General features: G+C 37.5%; 1 protein-coding gene across 2 annotated transcripts; it reads left to right on the top strand.

The window, feature by feature from the left end:
• Positions 1 to 664: 664 nt before the first annotated feature.
• On the top strand, positions 665 to 11,095 carry LOC127448542 (NADP-dependent malic enzyme-like). 2 transcript variants are annotated; one of them, XM_051711171.1, is made up of 15 exons: positions 687 to 1,312; positions 1,862 to 2,040; positions 3,523 to 3,656; positions 5,026 to 5,175; positions 5,654 to 5,729; positions 5,811 to 5,972; positions 6,145 to 6,248; positions 6,581 to 6,690; positions 6,863 to 6,960; positions 7,093 to 7,206; positions 7,417 to 7,522; positions 9,060 to 9,202; positions 9,364 to 9,537; positions 9,708 to 9,806; positions 10,048 to 11,095. In XM_051711171.1, exons 2-15 carry the CDS (start codon positions 1,867 to 1,869, stop codon positions 10,207 to 10,209), a joined length of 1,806 nt encoding a protein of 601 aa, XP_051567131.1. In that variant the 5' UTR covers positions 687 to 1,312; positions 1,862 to 1,866; the 3' UTR covers positions 10,210 to 11,095. The 2 variants fall into 2 exon arrangements, with proteins under 2 accessions (XP_051567130.1, XP_051567131.1); XM_051711170.1 differs by having other exon boundaries at positions 665 to 1,312; positions 6,863 to 7,206.
• Positions 11,096 to 16,693: the final 5,598 nt, after the last annotated feature.

Here is a 16,693-nt window from a genome sequence, read left to right as displayed (position 1 = left end):
ACTTGTATTAAACACAAAATATTCCTTAGATAACCTAGATATTTCTTATCGTTAATATTGTTATTATATTATTAAATAATGCTATATACACGAAACAAAATACTATAAGTTCTTATTAGAAGCATATGCAGTTTATTGGGTATCTGGTGCATCTTATATATTTATACAAGACTGACCAAACAACCAAAAATAAAGTTTATTAAAACATCTTCAAGCATCGTGAATTAGTAAGCGGGGTAAAATTGGTTTTAAATTCGATATTCGGTAGATATTAGCTTACGGCGAGTTAGGGACCGTCTGAAAACGCCACACACTATAGTTCACCAAAATGATATTTTCACATTTTAAAGGTTGTAGTAACTTCCCAGAGGATAGACAGACTTACTACAGGTGAGATCGTTACAGTATGATCAATTATATGAGTACAGTAATTTATACACTAAAAGCAACCTTTAGAATGAGAAAATATCATTTTGGTGAATTTTAGTGATTTTTCTAAAATAATTGATTACTGTACTCATATAATTGATCGTACTGTAACAATCTCACCGGTAGTAAGTACGTCTATCCTCTGGGAAGTTACTACAACATTCTGAATGTGAAAATGTATATTACTTTATTTTTCATGAATAATTTGCAGGTCAACTGAATGAATAAGTGGACTTCTATGTTTTAGCGTATTGGTTGGAGTTTTCAGATGGTCCCTTACATCCGCTAGGCAGTCAAAGAGCTTCGGAGCATTTTCAGGCATAATTTTACAGCCACACCAACATAGTATAGTTATACACCCTTTAAACCAAGTGTGCTAATGATATCTCTGTAATATTGTCGACTGAAGAGAGCGCGGGAAAAAGAAACCGACTATCCAACGAATGTCGAACTTAAAACTAATGTTACCTTGCTGAATTAGCAACTCAGTCACACTATTGAAACGCCCGCTATAAAATTACTGTTTTTATTGCGTTTAAGTACATGGCGGGCAAACGTTTTAACAAACGAAACAAAAAATGCGTTCTTGTAGATAAGGAGAGAGCGGCCTACAAATCTTTTTCTTTTATTTGGACTCTTCGTCACACGCATCGCCTCATCCTATTGGCTAGTTTTGCTCAAAAGGGGCGGGACAAAGGCGAGAGCGTAGGGAAGCGAAAGTGTCAGTCAAATAAACCTGGAGAGTTTTTATCAGACCATTGCAACATCATCATCCGCAGATAACGCCGGTGTTAAGGAGGGGAGACAGGCAGCAGCAGTTCAGCGTTTGAATTAAACTTAGTGAAACAGAGCCCGCCGCTGGATTGATTCAAGCTGTTCTCAGGTACGTGCTTTTGCTTAGAAACAGACATGTCTTATAATAGAACACTGAACCTCTCCATAATGTTCAGTTGGCCTAAAACACACGCTGTTTGAAATGAATAACATTGGTGAATATCTGCGCATCATAATGCATTGCATTCACCGAATATTTGCTGAACATGCAGCTATTTATGTTCTACACAAAGGCTTTGTTTACAGTGTGAGAGGACGAACTTGCAAGGGCTGTAATTAGTCATGTTTCTTTGCTGCACCGTGATGCTCCTTTACCATGCAACAAATGACCATGATAACCACAGTGTCTTCCAAAATATTACAATTATTGATACTACAGAAAAATGACAATGCACTAACACAGAAAGCCATTTAAAATGTGAAAGGAGCTTTCATAATCCTTGTCATTTTCTTTTCTTTTTTTTTATGACATTGGTGTCTAATTCCAGGTTGCCACAGTTTTACTGTAGTAGTGGTAATCAAATATAGTATTCTATTACCATAGTTCATTTTCATCAGGGACATGCCCTAAATTAATCTTAATTCTCCCACTTTACAGGAATCATGAACTCTCTCTCGAGTAAGAGTGTGCTGTCACTGTGCAGGGTTTTCTCCTGTGCCCAGTCTGCTGATCTCATAGGGGCTGTGAGGGGCTGTCACTCAGGTGTGAGCTCCAAGGGCTCTGTCATCACCAAAAAGCGTGGCTATGACATCACCAGGAACCCTCACTTAAACAAGGTAAGTATAGTCAGGCCAAAACTCAGATTCTGGGACAGTGCGAGTCATTTGATGTATAGATAATTGCTGAAGAAATGTTCTGCGTGACCCAGGAGGTATTGCATTGTCAGCAGCGGGTGCTTAGATTTGATTTCCTAACATGTATTAATGCCAAAGTCCTCACAGATAACAGCATATAAAAGTGACATTATGAGATCCTTAAACTGCATGCAAAGTCTGGCTTGGGTGCCACGTCACTTGATGACATTATAAAGGAATAGTTCACCCAAAAGTGAAAATTCTCTCTTCATTTACTCACCCTCGTGCCATCACAGATGTGTATGACTTTCTTCCTTCTGCTGAAAACAAACAAGGATTTTTAAAAATATATCTCCGCTCTGTTGGTCCACTCAATGCAAGTGAATGGTGACTAGAAATTTGAAGCTCCGAAAAGCATATGAAGGCAGCATAAAAGTAATCCACACGACTCCAGTGGTTTTATCTATGTCTTAAGAAGCGATACGATAGGTGTGGGTGAGAAACATTAATATTAAATTCCTTTTATACTGTAAATGTCCACTTTCACTTCCCCATTCTTCTTTTGTTTTTGCCGATTTGCAGTCCTCGTACATATCGCCACCCACTGGGCAGGGATGAGAAGTTATAGTAAAAAAGGACTGAAATATTGATCTTTTCTCACAACTATCATATCACTTCTGAAGCCATGGATTAAACCACTGGAGTCGTATGGATTACTAATGCTGCTTTTATGTGCTTCAAAGTGCTGGCCACTATTCACTTGCATTGTTTGGACCTACAGAGCTGAGATATTCTCCTAAAATCTTTGTTTGTGTTCAACAGAAGAAAGTCACACAAAGTTTAGTAATTTCATGCCGTTAGAATGAATTGAAACTCGAATATTTCAAGAACTGTGACAATGTAGAGCTCCAACAGGGTTTTGAATTGTAATGGAAATGCTGTAGACCTCTGAACATCCATAATAAGGGGTTTGTGTCTTTTGGAGGCTTGGGCATCTAAAAATGAATGTAAGGTTGCAGGATATGACTCAGGATTTTTTCAAAGCAGTTTTGGCTGGGTCAGGGAAATGTGTCCATTTAAATGTTACTTTCGCTTTCAATCTACGTCCTGTTTGTGAGGACTTACGAGCTGGGATGAGATAAATATGGGATGGAAAATAAATATAATTTGTTGTGAGAGAACTTTAGAACTTGCCTTTACAGCCAGAAATGAATGGAAACTGTTAGACATAAACATAGCGAGTGGAGAATCTAACAGGGGAGGGTGGTCATGCTCACTTCCCATTGGTCAGAAATAAATAGATCCAACATGTGATGTATCTACCCTAAGATGGGAGCTTGCCTGGAGGCAGACCCAGTTGCAGGGTGATAATTTTTATTCATTTCAGACTGTGGAAGGAGTGTGCATTTTATTTTTTATTGGTAATAGCAGCTGTCATGTGTTGTTAATTGTGCTGCTTTACAGGGCATGGCGTTCACCCTGGAGGAGAGGTTACAGCTGGGTATCCACGGCCTGCTGCCTCCATGTTTCCTCTCTCAGGATGTCCAAGTACTTCGTGTCATGAAGAGTTACGAGACACGCAGTAACCCTCTTGACAAGTAAACTGGACCGTTTTTACAACCTTGATTAAAACACAATGACAGAATTAATTGGCCCCAAAAAGTATTTGGACGACACTAAACCCAAACTTAAATATGTATGAATTTCATGTGATATTTCACAAAATATAAAACCATGTGGCTTGTGAGAAGCAAATGAGACCTTTTTCAATTTTTTTTAAAGATATTTTTATAATAGTTTAACCAACTGGTCCCAAACTACTGATGTTTTGGTGGATGGATGAAGTCATTTCCCTTGGAAGTCTGTTCATACGGATGCACTAGCAGAGTCATTTCTAATGAAATAACATTCATGCATTAAGCGTGTCTTAAAGGGATAGTTCACCCAAAATGAAAAGTCTTATCATTATTTACATCCCCCTTAATGATATCCCAGGTATGTTTGACTTTCTTCACCAGAACACATTTGAAGAAAAATATCTTCGCACAGTTGGTCCTTAAAATGCAAGTGAATGGAAATTTCTCTTTTGAAGCTCCAAAAACTCACAGACAGTCAGTATAAACGTCATCCATACGACATCAGCTGTTAAATTAATGTCTTCTAATGCGACATGAGCACGTTTGGTGCGAAAAAGATAAATATTTAAGTACTTTTTTAACTGTGTCTCTAAATCATGCTTCCGGTCAGCAGCGGTACGTGCGTGTGACGTAATCGCATTGGCATTTGAAACACGCGAGAACTGAGTTACGTGAGTCACTGCTGGAAGAGCAGCGCTGTATACAAGTGAGGAGGAGGAACGCTGTACACTAGCTTGGTTGGTTTTGGTTTAGATCTGTTTTGGTTTATCTGTTTCTTTACTCACAATGGTGCGTTTGTGTGCTTATCCTGGATGTCTCAACCGAGTGGAGAAAGTGAGATTACCTCTGCATCATGGCAACGCAAATACGTCACACGAGAGACTGCTTGGACTCCACCCTCCCAGAAACGTTGGATTATAGTTAAAAAGTACTTAAATATAGATTTATTTATTTTTTGCACCAGTAGTGATCGTATTGCTTTAGAAGACATTCATTTAACCGCTGGAGTCATATTGGTGATGTTTATGCTGACTGTCTGTGATTTTGGAACTTCAAAGAGAACTCTCCATTCACCTACTGAGCCAAGATATTTTTCTTCAAATGTGTTCTGGTGAAGAAAGTCATACACACCTGGAATATCAAGAGGGTGAGTAAATAATGAGAGAATTTTCATTTTTGGGTGAACTATCCCTTTAAGTGTCCAAATACTTTTTGTGGCCACTGTACATATTTCACAAAAGTTCTTTGCTGTTTTCTTTTGCTGGTCCATTTCCCATTGACAACCAATATAATCTTTTCTACTCTATCTCTGCTCTCTCCAACCCTGCAGATACATATTGCTGATGACCCTGCAGGACAGGAATGAAAAACTTTTCTATCGTGTGTTGACCTCTGACATTGAGGAATTCATGCCTATTGTTTACACTCCTACTGTGGGCCTGGCCTGCCAACAGTATGGCCTTGCATTCAGAAGACCAAGGTAAGACAAATGCCTGCTTTGCCCTTGGGGCCACTTGTTTGGCCAAGCCAATGCAGAGTCGGCTTAATAAACACTAAAACCAGTCCAGCCAGTTAAGGAATAGTTCACCCAAAATTGACAATTCTCTCATCATTTGCTCACCCCTGTGCCATCTCAAACTCGTATGAATTTCTTCTACAAGTGACGATTTTTTTTTGAAGAAGATAGGATGTTTATATCCATACAACGCAAGTCAATGGGGCCCAAAACGGAAATAAAGGCTGCATAAAGATAATCCATAAAACTCGAGTGGTTAAATCCATGTCATCTGAAGCGAAACGATCGGTTTTGGGTGAGAAACAGACCATAATGTAACACTTTTTTTCACTATAAATCTTGACCCCAAAACCGACCATATTGCTTCAGAAGACATGAAGTAAACCACTCATGTCGAATGGATTGAATGACTGCTTTTTTTTTTTTTTTTTTTTTTTTAAAGAGGACTGTTTATCACTATCCATGACAAGGGCCATATCGCCACCATGCTAAACTCCTGGTCGGAGAAAAACATTAAGGTAAGTAGAGAGTGACAAAGAGTCATGGTGTCTTCCGTTGCCACTCGATGAACATTTCATTTTACGTATGTGCATTAATAGGCCATTGTGGTGACGGATGGAGAGAGAATTCTGGGATTAGGAGACCTGGGGAGTTATGGCATGGGCATCCCAGTAGGCAAGCTGGCTCTGTATACAGCATGTGGAGGAGTGCCACCCCAGCAGTGCCTGCCTGTGCTGCTAGATGTGGGCACTGATAATCAGGTATAACAACAGGATTGTTATATGATGACAAGTATAATATGAAGTAAAATTTCACAGTTTGTTTTTAGGATTTATACATTTTACTAACTTTGTCATCCCTGTTTTTAACCCTGTTGTTTTTTTTTTTTTTTTTTTGTTTTTTTTTTTAACACATCTCTTTGTTTTTGCTTAGACCCTCTTGGATGACCCCTTGTACATCGGCTTAAAGCACAAAAGAGTCAGGGGCAAAGAATATGATGACCTCATAGATGAGTTCATGCAAGCTGTCACAGACAAGTACGTAAAAACGTTCTTAAAGGTGCAGTGTATAATTTCTACACCACTAGTGGCACCAAACAGGGTTGCAGTCTGTTAGTTTATGTGTCAGAATGGCCCAACTTAACAACGTTGGCTCAACCAGTGGTGTGAGTTTTGGGTCGGGTTAGTTTTTTTTTTTTTTTTTTTACAGTTTTTTTTATTAATGGCAGACAGGAGTGTTTGAAACAGTCATTATTTTTGCAATTCAGTTCATTACTGCTAATGGTGCAGAATTACACATTTCAGCTTCAATGTGTGTAATGCTGAAATGCATCAAATATTTTTTGATTGGTTTATATCTTTTGATTCAGGTACGGGATGAATTGTCTCATCCAGTTTGAAGATTTTGCCAACAGCAATGCCTTTCGTATTCTCAATAAATACCGCAACCGTTATTGCACTTTTAATGATGATATCCAAGGTAAGTATGCACATTACAAAATCAAACTATAGTGTAAAACACACGTTTCAAACTACATCAAACAGGGTAGTTGCATCTTTGTCAAAGCGCTGTTTGACTTCATCTGAACAAAAATAAATTCTGCAATCCTTCTTAACAGTGTTTGCATTCTCTCTTCCTCTACATTTTTCAGGCACAGCTTCAGTTGCCGTTGCTGGGGTCCTTGCTGCTCTGAAGATCACAAAGAATAAACTCTCTGACCACAAGTTTGTATTTCAGGGAGCAGGAGAGGTAATGCAGAGTGTTTTACTGTGTATTAGCAAATATAAACAACCATTAAACAACATTGTAAAGCTACTTGTGCTATCCTCCTTCAGCTATTCCATGATAAATAGATGTGGTCTTGGTTTGTCATGTGACCAGGCTGCCTTGGGAATTGCACACTTACTGATCATGGCAATGGCCAAGGAGGGTGTATCTCATGCTGAGGCTGTTAAGAGGATTTGGATGGTGGATTCCAAAGGCCTAATTGTGAAGGTAACAATCAACCCCACACTAACTTGCCTTTTTTAGCCTTTCTTTCTTACAAGCTGGTTTTGTCCTCCTACTCGACACCTGAATATACACACTTATGTGGGCTTAATGGAAAATGTCAGTGCATACTGTAAATTAAAGCCATTAACTGTATTGGAACACCTCCTTTCTGTTAAATGATGATTTCTTTTTTTGTGTCATTCTGGTCTTTAGGGCAGAAGCCATCTGAACCATGAGAAGGAGGAATTTGCCCATGAGCATCCACACATAAAGACTCTGGAGGAAGTAGTGGAAACTGTTAAGCCCACAGCTATCATTGGTAAGGACTACCTCAGGCCACATACACACTGCAGTTGAATCCCATTTTGTATGCCGTAAGTAGTTGACATGAAATACTTCTGGAAATTATTCATGCCATGCAACATGCTATATTCCATCTAACTAAATTTTAAACAGCCTTTTGCAATTTTTTTTTATTATTATTATTAGGCATGCTGCTCTTATGATCCCATAAATTGAGAGACTACATGAAATATTTTGTACGTTATTCATTTGTCACACAACAGGAGCATTTAAAGTGAATAGGTGAAAGTAAAAGGCAAGAAATAGTTGCCTAAGATATGCTGTAATGACTTTCCATTAAAGCCAGAGGTGATCTGAGATCAGGTGTGAACATGTATCCAAGAGTGAGAGTAAATCAGTAGATTTAAAATAATGTCTAAATTTATTGTATCCAAAGAGAATTAAACACAGACAATCATAATTATTGTTCTGTGGGTACAAACTAGGGGATTCACTCCAGCATTTAAAAATGGTTATTACTCCCAAAACTTTGCAGTATGTTCTTGTCCAATGAGTTAAACAGATTAAAGGGATAGTTCACACAAAAATGGAAGTTCTCTCATCATTTACTCCCTCTCATGCCATCCCAAATATGTATGACTTTCTTCTGCAGAACACAAATGAAGATTTAGAAGAATACCTCAGATCTGTTGTCAGATCTATTCAATGCAAGTGAATGGTGGCCAGAACTCTGAAGGTCCATAAAGCATATAAAGGAAGCATAAAAATAATCCATACAACTCCAGTGGTTTAATCCATGTCTTCAGAAGCAATATGATAGGTGTAGGTGAAAAACAAATAAAGTACTTTTTTTTTACTATAAATCTCCACCTTTGACCAGCCCCAACCAGTAGGTGGCGATATGCACGAAGAATGCGAATCGCCAAAAAACTGAAGAATGTGAAAGTGGAGATTTGTAGTAAAAAAGGACTTTAATATTGAATGATTTTTTTTTATTTTAATTTAAAAAAAAAAAATATATATATATATTAAAAAAACCCCACACCTTCCATATTGCTTCTGAATGGATTAAACCCCTGGAGTTGTATGGATTGATTTTATGCCGCTTTTGTGTGCTTTTTTGAGCTTCAAAGTTCTAGCCACCATTAATTTGCATTGTATGGACCTACAGAGCTGAGATATTCTTCTAAAAATCTTTGTGTTCTGCAGGAGAAAGTCATACTCATCTGGGATGGCATGAGGGTGAGTAAATTATGAAAGAATTTTAATTTTTGGGTGAACTATCCCTTTAAGTAATTATTAGATATTGATTATGATTTTCATTGCAGAATGCAAAAGACACAATAATAATAATAATAACAATAATTACTAAATGTGTTTGTTTATCCTGCAAGAATGACATAGTAAAGCCACTAGGGGGCCCCAATTAGCTGAACTGTTTAAATTACTGTTAGATGGAATGTATTTGATGTTGTTCTTATCCCAAATGCTATTATTTCATGCTGTTTGAATGTTTTTGGTGTAAAGTTTGGTGTCTATAATTCCATCTACAGGTGTGGCTGCAATTGGAGGTGCCTTCACTGAAAAGATCATCAAGAACATGGCCACTTTCAATGAACAACCTATCATTTTTGCCCTCAGCAACCCCACAAGCAAAGCTGAATGCACAGCAGAGCAATGCTACCAGCTCACTGAGGTATACACTCTGATTTGCACTCAGAACAAACTAATAAAACAGTGCTTGAGAGGGGTGTTGACTAACACCGTCATGTCAGGAACAGACTGATCTTGCAACAGCCTATAGCAGTTTCAAGCTAGCCTTTATGCTCTAAATAGTTGTGTGTGTGTGTGTCACAGGGAAGGGGCATATTTGCCAGCGGAAGTCCCTTTAAAAAGGTGACTTTGGCAGATGGACGCACCTTCTACCCCGGCCAGGGAAACAATGCCTATGTGTTTCCTGGAGTGGCGTTGGGAGTCATCGCCTGTGGTGTGCGCCACATCTCTGATGATATTTTTCTTACCACAGCAGAGGTAAATGCGTTCTCACAGTAACTGTAATGTACAGGAAATGTAACGTAAACGTGACTGTGTGCTTCAACACAAAACACCTTGACCACAAACTTATTTACAGTGTGAAACCTAAGATACCAAATCATTGAGTTGAACAGCTGATATGAAGGCATCTCCGATTTCCCCTTTAGGCAATAGCCAACATGGTTACAGAGGAGAATCTGGCTGAGGGTAGACTGTACCCCCCTCTGAACACCATCAGAGAAGTGTCCTTCAAAATTGCTGTTAAGGTCAGTAACTGTTCCAATATGCAAATGAAGTCTTAGCCAAGTCTACATTTCAGCACCCATGAAAAATGTGAAATGAGGCCATGCTATATTAAGAGATGTATTAATTCAGTACAGTAGGTTGTAAGAGCTATCAGGTCAAGAAATGGATGTGACAGTAAAACGATAAGCATTTGATGCTTGTATCGAGTATTAAATTGTAAAGCTGTTTTTTCCTTCTCTCCCAAAACCACTTTTCTTTCAGATTGTGGACCATGCATACAAACAGGGCATTGCCTCCTGGTACCCTGAACCCAAAGATAAAGAGGCCTTTGTTTTGTCCCATGTCTACAACTCTGACTATGACTCTTTTACCCTGGATTCGTACAGCTGGCCAAAAGAATCCATGAAGCTTCAGAATGTGTAGAATATAATGGCACTTTTCCACTGCACGTTACGGTTCGACTCGACTCTACCGACCGAGGTGGTACTAAAAAAAGTACCAGGTACTATCCACAGTGGAATACCCCCAAAAAGCGAGTCGAGCCGTACCGTGCAGTGGAAAAGCCCCATAAGACTACAACCCTCTCCACCCTTTATAAAGTGATTCACTCATTCACTCACAAGCCTTAAATCTCAGTTCATAATCATCTTTTGTAATACACCTCACTCCAAGCCACCCAGTCCTAAAACTGTAGCTGCGCTGACTGGTTTTGACAGGATTTTGACACGAGATGCTCTATATCCACTGAGGGCTAAAAGTGATAAAAGAATGCAATGTTTTTTAAAACTCATTATGTCTTTGCCTCCAGTGACCACCAGATCAGTGGCTCCGATCAAACGGAAAAAAAAATCAGCTCTGTGTTCATTTTTTTTCCTACTCGCTAATCCACTCCAAAATTTTGCTATTTCTTAGGACAATTATAATTCCAGAAAATGCAAATATCATTGTAGGGAGATATTATTTTTGTACAGCAACTCCCACTAGGAAAATTAAATGCTTTTGCGAGTTTTTTTTTGTTTGAAAGTTTCTCCTGTTGTGACAGGTTATGCCAAAGTTTGTCTAATTTTAAATGTATTGTCGTCAAGTAGCAATGAATACTGAACTTTGTTAGCTTGAAGATTTATTTACGTGACCACCTGAGAAGCAAGCTACTTATCTGTTTATTGCGGTGTGTGGAATTGTTTTTAGCGTTTCTCCTCATTTAGGAATATGCTTTGCTTATGTGTAACGCAGAACTGTGGAATTCTATTTTCAGATTTTCAGAGATTTTGAAGGGACAGTGACTTAAATAAACAGGAAATTTTATTCTTTTTTATTGTTTTTGTTCTTGCATAAGACAGTTGTTGAGTTTTGGTCCTAGTCTTTTGACTGAGAGTCAGGGTGGTTATGGAACTTCATAGTGGTCCACTACAACTAAACCACTGTGGGTTTTTTGTCAAACTGGAGACAACCATAAGAGCTCATATTACAACCATGTAAACTCCAGATGTTTATCACCACCTTTTTTTTTTTTTTCTCCCCAATTTGGAATGCCCAATAAATCCTCGTGGTGGCATAGTGACTTCGCCTCAATCCGGGTGGCGGAGGACGAATCTCAGTTGCCTCCGCTTCTGAGACCGTCAATCCGCGCATCTTATCACGTGACTTGAGCGCGTTACCGCGGAGACATAGCACGTGTGGAGGCTTCACGCTATTCTCCACGGCATCCACGCACAATTCAGAACGCGCCCCACCAAGAGAGAGAACCACACATTATAGTGACCACGAGGAGGTTACCTCATGTGACTCTACCCTCCCTAGCAACCGGGCCAATTTGGTTACTTAGGAGACCTTGCTGGAGTCACTCAGCACACCCTAGATTCGAACTCGCGACTCCAGAGGTGGTAGTCAGCGTCAATACTCGCTGAGCTACCCAGGCCCCGTTTATCACCACCTTTGGATTACACCACTTGTTCTTGCATTTAATACTAAATGTATTTCTGCATAACAGTATTTCTATAGCATTTTATTTAATTTTTTTTTTTTACTTTAAAGGAATCCATATATGCACCAATCCATTGGTATACAACAAGCTAGACACTGTGATGGTTTAAAAAAAAAAAAGAACACTGATGGCTCCTGTCCAGTTTATCATGACAATATGCACACATTGTGTATAGGACATGTATTTAAGACATCAATGGATGTCCCAATGCCCTTTTTTATACAACAACTACTTTGATTAATTTTAGTTGATTCGGTGCTTATTGACTTTTCCTAATCTTTTGAGAACAGAAGACTGTAAACATGAAAAACTTGATAAAGTGCCTCAAACATTCTCCATTTATGTATTTTAGATGACTGAATCAACCTGACTACATTAGGTTACACCAACAAAATTAGATCAGATATAAATTTAAGGGTTACATCAGGTAGAAATAGCTCCTTAAGGTGACAAATATGAATATAAGATAAAGAATATAAAGCTTTCAGAAGATACACTGGAATAAAACCTGATTATTTAACCAGGTCACTTGAGTAGGTGGTATTCAATCTTGTCCCAAAGATTTCATCTTATTCAGTACAGCCTCATATTTCACAAGTGTCTGTCTGCAATATGAGGTGCCATTAGATGAAGTATTTGGCACCATCTTGAAGGCAACAGCTCAAATTTAGGGTGCAAAAAGTGTCATCTCATGATTATATTAGTCTTTCTTATCACCTGCTGTATGCAGAATTGTTTCTAGGTTTTGTTTTACTGTTTTCTACCATGTTTTTGCAGGGATCAAACAATCCCAAACAGAAGCAATGTTACAATACCAGTCACATTTCTGAAAATTGCATGCATATAATGTGAACGGCAGAGCGTTAAAGCTTTAATATTATGCTGGCAGTGAAACTGTGTAGTAGTACTGGAAATGGCATGTACATATTTGTTCTTTTTCTGCTCTGTTGCAAAGTCAAAATATAGCATGGTGGTGGCTGCATTATGCTTTTAGGCTACTTTTAAGCAGGAACTGACAGGAATTGAAAAGAGGAACTGAAAGATATTTTCCTATCAGAGATTAGGGCAAAGTAGAGAATTCAGAAAAAGTCTTGCCTTTTAATTGAGAAATGTTATTCTTTCTGGAGAATGGAATCCTTAACATGTTAATTTGATAACTGTGTTGATTTTGTGATGTCTTTGAACAAGAAATGTCTATGTATTTAGAAACGTAGAACACTTTTCAAATGTTATTTAAGAATTGCCAAGTTTTTAAATGAACCAAGATATTTAAATAAATTTCAAGAAAAGTGACATGGTACTCTACGTTTGAGAATACAGGTTAGGCTTTTTTGTGGATCTGTCATCAGTACAACATTGACTATGACACCACGTGCTCACCCTACTTATTTTTCTGAAAGTAAACAACGATTTATCTTTATCCACTTGACCAACTCCCACTTCTCAAATAGGTAGTTTAATTTGACTTAAAGTACTGAGAATTCTCAAATAAGGGTGACTGAGCACAAGGAGAGAGATGAGCATCATTCAGCCTTGACGTTCAGTAAATATGTAACAAATACAAACCACCAAATAAGAAAATGAGATTGTTCTGACCAATTATAGTATTTTGCCACAACCATTTTACTGATGTTAAGAAGATATATAAGAGAAAGTAACCTTTGTCTTGAGACTTCTGATGAGATCTTTCCTGGCCGTATTGCATTAAACTTTGGAAGAGAGAAAATCTGACTCGGAGCATCATTCATAGAAAAATAATTTCACATAATCAAAGAACCAACTAACTCTACGCTTAAAGACTCTCCCTTGATGGATTGTCATCCATTAACAAAACTTTGCAAAGAATGGATTATTATTAGCAAAAGACAAAATGGGTAGTTATCCGTCTTCTACAAAACATGAATCTCTATCTAATGTAATTACTCATAATTTCAGGTTCACTTTGAGGTGTTGATGCTTGAGAGTTAAATATATTAGTTTTTCAGGGTTTGTACAAGGTGCTTGAAGTACTCGGATTTGTCTTTCAAATTTAAGTCCTGGAAAACCCTTGAAAATAGCCATTTTTACCAAGCGGTGCTTAAAAAGTGCTTGAATTATAGAAAAACGTAACATATGTTGCTTAAATAATTTAATAAATTAAATTTATTTATTCTCAGGAAAACACGAGGACAGACCACTAGACCGCTGCTGAAGCTGGCAGCGCTGTTCAGAATGGGGCCAATCACAATCAATTGTTACTGGAGGATTTTGAAAATATATATTTTATAGATACTGCTGTGGCGGATTTAACAAGTATAAATTCTTGCAACGATCAGTTTTAATTAAAAATGAGTCTCTAGAGTGAAACAATTAGATGTAAAATGTTCTGAGATTTGAATGCAGATCAATGGAGGATTCAGTTTTGTGCCGTCTAGTGCCCCCTGGTGTAAAGACAGCTTTGTGTCTCACAAAATAGGTTATTTCTGACAACATTTGGGTCAATATCAAAATATGTTGACAAAAATGTCCCTTGACTTTAGTCATGAAATAGCTTTTTAATAGCGAAAAAATAAAAGGTATTCTATAACCTAACCTTTAATGATATGAAATGGCTTGACTCTTTTGATTTTTTTTTTTAGAAAATATATTTGAAATCAATTGCCTGAAAAAAAAAAAAATCCTTGTCCCCTTCATCCGTTACACGACTTCTATGACATTTAAAGTTATTTGTGTATTTATTTTGTACTTATTTTTAATAGAAGCATTAGTGCAAGGCCTAACAAGTGTGCAAAAAAGCAAAACAAATAAATAATTTAAAAAGAATGTTTGTCCCTTAATTTCATGACATTGGTGTTATCAATGTTAAAACTTTTTTAAGTTTTAAAAATATTTTCAGAGGCTGCTTAAATATGCATATAGTGATTTTTCCCAGCATGTTAAAAAGTTATTAATTCATATTTTAAGTGTTAACTTGCTTCGTGAAACAAAATTAAATAATGAAAGAAAGAACAGCCAAGTTGTTCTTTATGAATAAAAATAATGTCAACATGTTACAAAATGTGTACCCTCAGCATTTATGGGCAAAGACCTGAGCTGAATGGGAAATTTCAATAGAATGTAAGTTGGAAAGTCAAATTTTTTTGACAATGACCCATTTGCAATTTGGGTCAGTTCCTCACATAAATCTGTTGTGACTTTAGAAAACATGGTACACAGCACATGAGTCATATGGACTACTGTTTACGGACACAGTTATTCACTTTTGTTGGAAAGCAAAGTGCGTTTTAAGGGAGCACACTACAATAACAATTTCATCATGAATGAACCAAGAATTGTTACTGAGAATATGTAGTTAAAGATGCACATTGAGATATGTTGTACTTGTAATAAGTGGTTTATTTTTATAAACTGAGTGGATATTTTTATTTAAAATTAACAAATAAAGAATTAGTTTTAATGACATCTCGAGCATAGTCCTTGAAAACAAATAAAAATGTGCTTGAAAAGTCCTTGAATTTAACTTTGAAGCATCTGTATGAACCCTGGTTACTGTAAATGTAGGTAAAAACATGAGCACAAAAAAAAAAAAATTACTGCAAGAATGAGGAATTAAAGACATTCCTCTTTTTGCAACAACAAAAAAGGAACTAGCTGCAAGTACAAAAATCTCCAAGATATCATCCATTCGGACATTAGTGGTTGCTCACACTTTCTCAGTTATATAATCCCAAAAAAGGAAGACGACAAATACAATTAAAACATGAAGTTTTAAGGCACAGAAAGCTTTTTGTATACATGTTGTCATGCTTTTGAAATGTTGTCACAAGTGGTTTAGTATCTGAATAATCATACTAGTTCAGAGTAAGAATATAATTTACATGGCAAAATACAACAGACATAAAAGACATGAGTTGATGAGTTAAAATGATGGCTTGTTTTTTCCATTTCTTACTACTTACAAATCCCAGTTTGGATTCAAAATAACTGGGTGAATGACACAATGGCGGTAGCAATCCATAATGTAATCTGTAATCTGTAATTTAAACAATGATTACTGTTCAGGGCCTCGATTCCCAATAACGATCGATCTTGCAGTTAAGAGCATTTTCTACGAGCAATTCTGCAAATGTACGTTATTTATGTGCGTTTCCCAAAACTGCACTTAACATGAACGAGCGAGGATGCGCTTTAAGTGCTACTTAAAGCCTAAAGTATACTTCACCTGTCCGCGTGATGTAATTTTCGTCATCAGGAGTGTCTGCGGACGTCCGCGCACAGTGTCCGCGTGCAGCCAGATTTTTCTGTCTGTGCACGGACAAACGCGCATGCGAAAGGTTGACTGTTCAGATAAAAGAGTTGAGATAAGTGGCAATATGCACAGTTGGGCTGTACTGTCAAGCAGTAATTCTTCTGGCCGTTGTGGCTGAAATCTTTCTCGGTCTACCTGACTGTGGCTTGGTATCAAGAGATCCCCGAATTTTCCGCTTCTTAATAAGTGATTGAACAGTACTGACTGGCATTTTCAAGGCTTTGGATAACTTTTTATATCCTTTTCCATCTTTATAAAGGTCCATTACCTTGTTACGCAGGTCTTTTGACAGTTCTTTTCTGCTCCCCATGGCTCAGTATCTAGCCTGCTCAGTGCATCCACGTGAGAGCTAACAAACTCATTGACTATTTATACACAGACACTAATTGCAATTTAAAAAGCCACAGGTGTGGGAAATTAACCTTTAATTGCCATTTAAACCTGTGTGTGTCACCTTGTGTATCTGTAACAAGGCCAAACATTCAAGGGTATGTAAACTTTTCATCAGGGCCATTTGGGTGATTTCTGTTATCATTATGATTTAAAAAGGAGCCAGACAACTATGTGATAATAAATGGCTTCATATGATCACTATCCTTAAATAAAAAAAGTTTTTTGCATGATCAGTCATATTT

This window comes from Myxocyprinus asiaticus, chromosome 11 (assembly GCF_019703515.2).
Source record: "Myxocyprinus asiaticus isolate MX2 ecotype Aquarium Trade chromosome 11, UBuf_Myxa_2, whole genome shotgun sequence".
In the NCBI taxonomy this organism is placed as follows: domain Eukaryota; kingdom Metazoa; phylum Chordata; class Actinopteri; order Cypriniformes; family Catostomidae; genus Myxocyprinus; species Myxocyprinus asiaticus.
Note: the sequence above shows the minus strand (reverse complement) of the source record. Positions and strands in the feature narration are given on the sequence as shown.